Consider the following 9250-nt stretch of genomic DNA (forward strand, 5'->3'; position numbering starts at 1 on the left):
GGACCTCCTTTGGCATGTTCACAATAAGAGCTGAGCATCTCTTAGTCTCGTGAGCTCTCGAGGCTGCGTTTCTGGACCGCAGATAGCCAGGGTCTGCGTGGGCTCATTCCAGGAAGGGCAGCTGCCTCCAGCCACCCTGTAGAATTCCACTCATCAAACCCAATGGAGTCTGCAGAAGTCAGTCCAGGCTGCCAACAGAGGGCAACAGAGAAAAAGCAGGAAGTTTTTCTTGCTTTTATTTTTATTTTTAGTAAAGTCAAATGTATTCTAGATACAAGATATTTTCTTATGACTTTTTATTTTGTTCAAATGGTCTCTTTGTAATGACGGTGCCTTGCAACCTAACAGTTAGCATAGTTTCCTAATTACTCACTCATTCTGTGTCCCTGATCTAAATGTGCTCATTCAGTGCTCATAACGACCACGATGTTGTCAGCACTGTTATTATCCCCGTCTTGCACATAAGGAAGTTGAAGTACAGATAATAACATGCCCAAGGTCACTAGACTAGAAAGTCATGAACCTGGGATTTGAACTCCTGGGGTTTGAACCTCCACAAGTCATGTAAACAGGTGAGAAGGTACCACTGTGGTTTGCAGAGTGCATGTTTTCTGATGGGCAGGGGCTACTGAACCCCAGCTGGTCTTGTCAGGTGGGACCATGAATCTGCTGTTTCTAGATAATTCTGAAATGTGTATTTTCAATATGGGATTCCCAGTTTTTATGTGTGACCTACAAGTTCACCAAGGACTAAACAAAATGTGCCTGTAGGCTACGCCGCTCATCTGTGATCTGTTAGTAGATTCTGATGGGTTTCTTTTGTAGTTGTTTGTTTTTAGCCAGGACCTCTCAATATAGCCCAAGTTGCCCATGAACTTACTAGGTAGCCCAGGCTGGCCTAAAACTTCCAACTTAAAACTAAAACTCCGCCCTATCTTTGCCCCAGCCTCCAGAGTGCTATGATTGGCAACACACTGGTGGGAACCACTTTTCTAGACTTTTTTTTTTTTTTTAAATGAATACTTAGTAAATGAAGCTTGGTCTCCCTGGGTTTCCTTTGGGTCTGGACTCCAGAAAGTTCCTTGGTACTGGGACAATGAGGGACAGCAGGGCAGGGAGGGCAGCATTTGGTACAGTTCTGAGGGGCCCCTGTCACTCTTAGCAGACCTAACTAAGAGCAGGGTGCAGGGATGCAGTGGGCCACAAGAATATATTATAGAGATTTAGCTGTAAATAACAAACTATACCTTGATCGACCAAGGAGTCCTTCAAGAGGAAGCCATTTGTCAAGGTATATTTGGTGTTATTTAGCTTTTAATACATATCAGCTGTCTTCTGCTATGAAATCCTTGTGTGCCCTCATATACTACTAGGCCATATGGCAAACAGCATAAACAGCTCAGACCTACTGCTGATCCACTAGGTACTAACACCCCTGCAGGGCCCAGGAGGCAGGTGGGCTGTAAATGCACAGCTTTGTTTCTTGTGCAAATGAAGCTCAGACCATCCCCTTCCTTCAGGACTAGCAGCATTGCAGAGCAATTGATTCAGGACAATAGGGCCTCTTGTATAACCAGGTGCAGTAAAGACTGGAGCAGAACTCCTGGCCCAGGCAGAGCGGTGTGTGTGGCTGGAGAGAAGAGAAGAAGGCAGAGTTTCTGTAGATGTTAAGGCAGAATGGCTCAGGCCGAGGAGTGAGGAGCAAGGAAAAGTTTTTTGTAGACTGTAGGTGAATCAGGTCATGAGAGAAGAGGAAGGAAAGATGGAGGATGAAAGAACAGAGATGAAGATGAGGTTGAAAGCACAGGAGCTTAGTTAGGCCTATGACAGGGCAGTAGGTACAGAGAGGAGGACGGAGCTGAAGCTGTATAGATAGAATTTTGTCTTAGAGAAATAAAGTTAATAGACGAAAGAGTGTGGTGTATATAGATTCCTTTTCCTCAGTTAACCCCACACCCGATGTAGCATCTTCCCCAGGACCCTGGGAGGGATTTTCTCAGGGCAGACACTTGGGAAAATTCCACTACAGGGACTCTTCTTAGCCATCCTCTGAAGTATGCTGAGGTCTAGAAATCAAGGATTATGAGTTAGAAATTTCCAACTTAGGGCAGCCCATATTTTACGTGTTATCTCGAATAATTCCACATTACCTATTGTTGGTTAAGTGGCAGCACTCATGGCTGGCTGCCGCCCGCGGTGGCCATGCTGATGGAGCAGAGTGCTAGATGTATTGGTGACAGAAGAGTCACGACCATAGTTACCTTTCTAGAGCTTTATTGGGAGAGAGAGGGAGAGAGAGAGAGAGAGACCACATGGAGAGGGGAATATGGAAGGAGAGAGTGTAGAAAAGGAGAAGGCACAGAGGGCATGCCCTTTTTAGGCTGGGATGCTGTCGCAGGCTGGTGACGTAATTAAGGACATACTCTTTACACCTATGCCCCTCTCCCTTGCTTTTTTTTTTTTTCTTCACTCTTTCCATATCATTTTCCAATCTGAAAAGAACATGGACATTTCAGAAGACCCAGGTCTTGGTCCTGTCATGGCCACTAACTTGCAGGGTATCTAGACAGGCAACGTGGCTGGAACCTTTGCTTCCAGGAAATAAGAACACGGCCCTACCTTTTGCAAGGCTGCTGTAAGGTGGTACGAACAAGCTGCTAAACACACAAGCTGGGGCTGGGGCTCATTGGTAAAGCTTTCCTAGCATGTACCGGCCCTAGGTTCTGTCCCTGCCAGCCCTAGGTTCTGGTCCCCAGCAATGATCACACAAGCAACTGTTGCCAAAACCATGACCTCCCTGAAGAGGCCAGTTCTTGCTCACAGCCTGATCTTACCTTGAGGGCGATGGTCACTTTGTAGTTCTCTGGGCGCTGCAGTGTGATACCTTTATTAAAGACACTCTTTTTGTTTTGTTTTCTGTCCCCCTTGGATCTAGAATATGTTCCCTGGAGCCTGGTTGTGCTGGGCCTCACTCCTGCTCCTGACCAGGCCCACCCAGCCTTGCCCTATGGGCTGTGACTGCTTCGACAGAGAGGTATTCTGCTCAGACAAGCAGCTGGTCACCATCCCACTGGACATCCCCTCACGTGTCACAGACATTGTCTTTGTGGAGACTGCCTTCACCACGGTGGGGACCAGAGCTTTCAGCGGCAGCCGCAACCTGACCAAGGTGGTCTTCCTCAACACTCGGGTCCGTCACCTGGAGCCCGATGCCTTTGGGGGACTGCCCTGGCTGGAGGACCTGGAGATCACAGGCAGCCCCTTCTCCAACCTCAGTGCTGACATCTTTTCTAACCTGGGCTCACTGGAGAAGCTCACCTTGGACTTCGACAGGCTGGTGGCTCTGCCTGAGGACCTCTTCCATCACATGGACAACCTGGAGTCCCTTCAGCTTCAGGGAAACCAGCTCCAGACCCTGCCCGGGAGATTATTCCAGTCCCTGAGGTATCTAAGAGTCCTCAACCTGGAGCAGAACCTTCTGAGCAAGCTCCCCGAGGGGCTGTTCCAGTCACTCATCAGCCTGCAGACCCTGAAGCTGAGTAACAACATGCTTGCCAGGCTCCCCGAGGGCTTGCTGGACGATCTGGGCAGCCTGCAGGAGCTCTTTCTGGACAGCAATGTCATCACGGAGCTGTCCCCACACGTGTTCTCACAGCTTTTCAGCCTGGAGAAGCTCTGGGTGCAGCACAATGCCATCAGCCAGCTGCCGGGCTCCGTCTTCTCCTCGCTGCACAACCTGACCTTCCTAAACGTGCAGGGCAATGCGCTGCAGACCCTGCCTGCCGATCTCTTCACCCACAACCCAGGGCTGCTTCACCTGTCCCTGTCCTACAACCAGCTGGAGACCATCGCCCAGGGGACCTTTGCCAACCTGTCCCGCCTCGCTTCCCTCACGCTCGCGCACAATGCCATCACCCACCTCCCCCGGGATGTCTTCAGGGACCTCAGGCGGCTGGTCAAGCTCTTTCTGAACAGCAACAACTTGACGACCTTGCACCCAGCCCTCTTTCAGAACCTGTCCAGGCTTGAGGTGCTCAACTTGTCTAAGAATCAGCTGACGGTGCTCCCCGAGGGCATCTTTGACACCAACTATGACCTCTTCAACCTGGCCTTGTTCGGCAACCCCTGGCAGTGTGACTGTCACCTAGCCTACCTGGCCAGCTGGCTCCGCCTCTACAGTGACCAGCTCTTCAACACCCATACCTACTGCGCAGGCCCAGCCTACCTCAAGGGCCAGCTGGTGCCCAGCTTGAAACAGGAGCAGCTAGTGTGTTCTGTCATCCCGGGCCACTTGGGCTTCCCGGCCCTGGGGGCGCTGGGTGACAGGGAGCCAGTGGGCAGTTGGGATCTGGCAGTGGAGGGGAGGGCAGCCCACAGTCAGTGTACCTACAGCAACCCCGAGGGCACCGTGGTGCTTGCCTGCCAGGAGGCCCAGTGTCGCTGGCTGAGAATCCAGCTGTCTTCCAGGGGAGGCTCGGACTCCCCGGCAATGGCCTACAACTCCAGTCACGGGTGGGAGTTGAGGTCAACCTGCGGCTCCATGAGGGTCACTGTGACTATCGAGGCTCAGGCTGCTGGGCCCTAGGTGCAGCAAAGAGAAGCATGGACAAAAGGGTGACTTTGGGGGGGCAGAGGGAGCTGAGCGTCCGAAGCTAAGACAAGGGACATGGCCACATCTCCAGAGTAGGGAGGAGTGAGGCCTGCTTCACGCAGCGTCTCCTCATCTTTCCTCACCATGCCCTCTTGGAGCCTGTGGCCCAACAAGGTCACCCTCAAACCTTGAAAACCACACCGTGGTCTAGAGTAGCGGTTCTCAACCTTCCTAATGCTGTAGCCCTTTAGTACAGTTCCTCGTATTGTGGTGACCCCCCCCCCCTCCAACCATACAATTATTCTCGTTGCTACTTCACAACTGTAATTTTGCTACTGCGATGAATCATAAGTGTAAATATATCTTGGAGATGGAGGGTTGTCAAAGGGGTCGTGACCCACAGGTTGAGAACCACTGGTCTAGAGACTAAACCATCCCCAGCCATAGCGTTTTCCTGTTCTCTAACCCCACCCCACTCCCTGCCCTGAGCTCTAGCCTTGAGGTATGCTCACCACTATTGGAGTTACACAAAGAAGAGGCCACATCCCTTTGATAGATCAAAAGCCATCTGTCTGTTCCCACTTCTCGCCCCCAATTTTGTTTTCGATGGATAGAGAGGAAAGGGATATCAGAGGAGCTGGAGTGACCAGAAAAGGGCAGGACAGGGTTGTGTGGGGAGATGGTACTGTCCTGGCTACCTCTCAAGCTGCATCCAGGAGGGATCAAGGCAAGATGGTGCCTTAGGTGGGCAGAGCCAGCCTGCATGGCTCTCAGGAAGGCAGTGTGGCTTTCCCTGTTCAGCATACAAGATGGCCATTTGTTGTGGATATTGCTCTGCATGCTGTGAATGTGTTGCTCCGATTGGGTTGATAAGTGAAATGCTGATTGGCCAGTAGCCAGGCAGGAAGTATAGTATAGGTGGGATAAGCAGAGAGGAGAATTCTGGGAAGAGGAAGCCTGAGTCAGGAGATGCTGCCAGCCACCGCCGTGAGAAGCAAGATGTCAAGATACCAGTAAGCCACCAGCCATGTGGCAAGGTATAGATTTATAAAAATGGGTTAACTTAAGATGTAAGATCTAGCTAGCAAGAAGCCTGAGCCATTAGGCCAAACAGTTTGTAATTAACATAAGCCTCTGTGTGTTTATTTGGGTTTGAGCAGCTGTGGGACCGGGCAGGACTGGAGAAAACTTCAGCTACAGCCATTCCCTGAGGAGCGGGCAAAGGGGAGCTGGTGGATCAGGGTAGCTGCTTTGTGACGAGGCTTTCAGGGCATCTGACTCTGAGCTGCTTGTTCACTGAACAGCTCTCCTCAGGTTTCTAAGACATCTCCACTGTCCCATCTCATGGTGTCCCTCAGCTCAGAGGACGAGCTCCTCAGCACTGATGACCTCACATCTCCATCTTAGGCTCAGCGCTTCTCAGCTGCACACCAGCCTCTACAAGGTTAACCACAGCACATCTCAATTGTGTCCCCACCAACTCCAGATTCCCATTCAGCAGAAGGGCAAGCCCAGAACTTAGGAGCTGGGAGTGTTCTCGCACCTTTCCATGCCCATCCTCAGGCCATGGACGGTCCTCTTTCCATTTTCCCTTTCTTCTTGTTCACCCCCGTCTCCCAGATCGCTGCACAACCTCCTACTTGGTTATAGGGCTTCAGAGTGGAAAGGCTGTGTGAGATAAAGATGCACTATGTCCCCCCAGCTCACAGCCCAGGGGAGAAATTAGACAGCAGTTTGGAAAGTAAACTCCACACACAAAGAGGTCTGTGTGTGAAAGTTCATTCAGGGGGTATTCTGGTTACGTTTCTGTTGTGATAAAACATTGACCAAACTAACCCAACCTGGGGGAGGAAAGGGTTTTATTTGGCTTATGAGTTCATATCGTAGTCCATCATAGTAGGAAGTCAGGGCAGGAACCGTAGAGGAACACTGTTTACTGCTTGCTTTCATGTTCAGCTACCTTTTTTAGACTTCACAGGGCCACCTGCCTGGGGGTGGTGCTGTCCACAGTGGCCTGGGCCCTTCCCATGTCAGTCAATCATCACTCAAGAAAAAGCCCCACAGCTGGGCATGGTGGTGCACACCTTTAATACAAACACCCAGGAGACAGGCAAGTGGATCTCTGTGAGTTCAAAGCCTGCCTTGTCTACATAGAGATTTCCAGACCAGCCAGAGCTACACAGTGAGACTCTGACTCACCAATAAAAATAGATAAATATAAATATAACAATAATAAAAAGGCCCCAAAGACTTGCCTATAGACCAATCTGATAGAGGCCTTTTCTCAACTGAGGTTTCCTTTCTAGATGACCCTAGCTTGTCCAAGTTAACACAACTAACCAGCATAGGAGGCCTGTGGATCCTTTAGGAAACCATAGGCTGAGCAGAGTGGGAGCTGAGTGCTGGAGCCATGAGAGCAGGGGGCCAGGGCCCTGGAGGCGGGAGAGTGGGTGATGAAGAAGAGTGGGTGATGAAGACCAATGCTTAGAGCCCAGAGGAGCCTCTGGGCCTCCTGGGGCTCTGGGGTCAGATGTGGTATTAAGGAGTCTGGGAACAGACCCTAGGCCCTCTGCAAAAGCAGAAGCACTCTTAACTGCTGAGCCATCTCTCCAGCCCCCTTTGAGGAATCCACCCTTCTTCCCAGCATTCTCAGTTTGGCTCCGCCCACCTAACCTTATCCTGTTCAGCTATTGGCCAGTCAGCTTCCTTGTTAAACCAATCATAGCAACATATATTCACACAGTATAAAGGAATATTTCACATTTCCCCCTTTCTATCTAATTAAAAAGGAAGGTTTTAACTTTAATGTAGTAAAACTATATACAACCAAAACAGTTACAAGTAAGAATTACAGTTACAATCTCTAGTCCATTTGTATTTGGCAAAGTTAGAGAAAGTATTCTATTATCTATTTTATCTTTTTGACTCTAAAGTTTTTTTTTTTAGATTGATTTATTTATTATGTATACAGTGTTCTGCCTGCATGTGTCCCTGCAGGCCAGAAGAGGGCACCAGATCTCATTACAAGTGGTTGTGAGCCACCATGTGGTTGCTGGGAATTGAACTCAGGACCTCTGGAAGAGCAGTCTGTGCTCTTAACCACTGAGCAATCTCTCCAGCCCGTGACTCTAAAGTTTTATACCTAATTTACCTTTTATCACAACTAAAGAAAACTTTAACGATGACCATCTAGTCTTCAACTCTGTCAAAGACCCCAGAAGGGTGAAATATTACCTAACAACAGGGACATCTATTTGCCTGGACAGTCACCCAAAGTTATTCTGTAACATTGGGGCAGTCAACTTTGGCCTACAGACCTAGTATATCGACAGACAATTTTGAGAAGTAGGGAATTTTGAAGGACTGTCTTACCTTGTCTTGGCAAAGTTTGGCAGTCGCTGTTTTTGCATCTTGCTGGTCCAGTTTGGACAGCATACTGTCAGCAACTGAAGCAAGAGCAGTTCCTTTGCTCAAATGGCTAGCTTTTGCCACAAAGAAAACAAACTCCATACGGAGTTCTTTGATGCCCATCATCTTCTTTGAAGCAAATTGGTGATGTCAGGAGCAGATGTGTCTCACTGTCATGAAAAGCCTTACGTTATTAAAACATTTTAAATGCCATATTCTGTAGGTCTTTGAAGTGTTTGAAGACCATATATCCATCCAAATATATCTGTTTAAACTTGAAAATATACGTAACATGACTACAAGTTTGATTGTAATAGATGACTGACTACTAACCTGCATTTCCTTTTATTATTCTAAATAGTTTGTGATAATAACTTTCAAGGACTAGAAATTTACATTACATTGTTAAATGAGCTGTATAGGTACATACCTTAAACAAGAGTAGAAACATATGTACAATATGTTCTAAAAAATAACCTTAAATTTATATCAATATCCAAAAATATCTTAAACAAGAGTAGAAATATATATATATAATATAACAAAATAACCTCAAATTTGTATCAATATACAAAAATCCATACCAGTGTAAAATATTTTAGACTAGTAGTTGCTTTTATGGTTTAAAAATATATTCATTAATCCACATTTTTTTTTTTTTTGGTTTTTCGAGACAGGGTTTCTCTGTGTAGCTTTGCACCTTTCCTGGAACTCACTTGGTAGCCCAGGCTGGCCTCGAACTCACAGAGATCCGCCTGGCTCTGCCTCCCGAGTGCTGGGATTAAAGGCGTGTGCCACCACCGCCCGGCACTTAATTCACATTTTTATCTTATTACTTCTATATCCCCCCCCTTTTCTTTTTAGAATGAGATCCCTGAGATGTAATCTCCTTTGTTTAGACCATTATCAATAATAACTTGTAACCAACTCCCTTTAAATGATAATAAACATCCATAACCCATCTTTTGGAAATATAGGTGTCATTCTCTAGACTACTTCTTGTTGTTTGGGGGCATTGGCATCTTTGGGAGAACCTTGAGAAAATCAGGATAATTGTTAAGTCTTGGCTGCAGTATTCTGTGAGGCTGGATCATCTCAGCAGCCTTGAAGCTGTTTGGATGCTGGGTTACCTGGCCATCTGTTTTTATTGGTGTCTGGTCTCCTTGCTCTGAAAATACACAAAATTTTAAAGGTAACATACATATCTACACTAATACAAGTATAGAGTGTGTATTGTACTTAAGTCAGCCA

The 9250-nt window shown here is 47.8% G+C and overlaps 1 protein-coding gene across 1 annotated transcript; it reads left to right on the plus strand.

Moving 5' to 3' along the window:
• The first annotated feature begins 2938 nt into the window (after positions 1-2938).
• On the plus strand, positions 2939-4585 carry Cpn2 (carboxypeptidase N subunit 2). The gene has a single exon (XM_059277001.1). It carries the CDS (start codon positions 2939-2941, stop codon positions 4583-4585), a length of 1647 nt encoding a protein of 548 aa, XP_059132984.1.
• The last annotated feature ends 4665 nt before the right edge of the window (positions 4586-9250 follow it).

The sequence above is a fragment of the Peromyscus eremicus genome, chromosome 12 (assembly GCF_949786415.1).
Source record: "Peromyscus eremicus chromosome 12, PerEre_H2_v1, whole genome shotgun sequence".
Lineage (NCBI taxonomy): Eukaryota > Metazoa > Chordata > Mammalia > Rodentia > Cricetidae > Peromyscus > Peromyscus eremicus.

Bases quoted from the DNA above. Each gene is read 5' to 3' on its own strand.
- Cpn2 (XM_059277001.1), top strand. From the start codon at position 2,939: ATGTTCCCTGGAGCCTGGTTGTGCTGGGCCTCACTCCTGCTCCTGACC.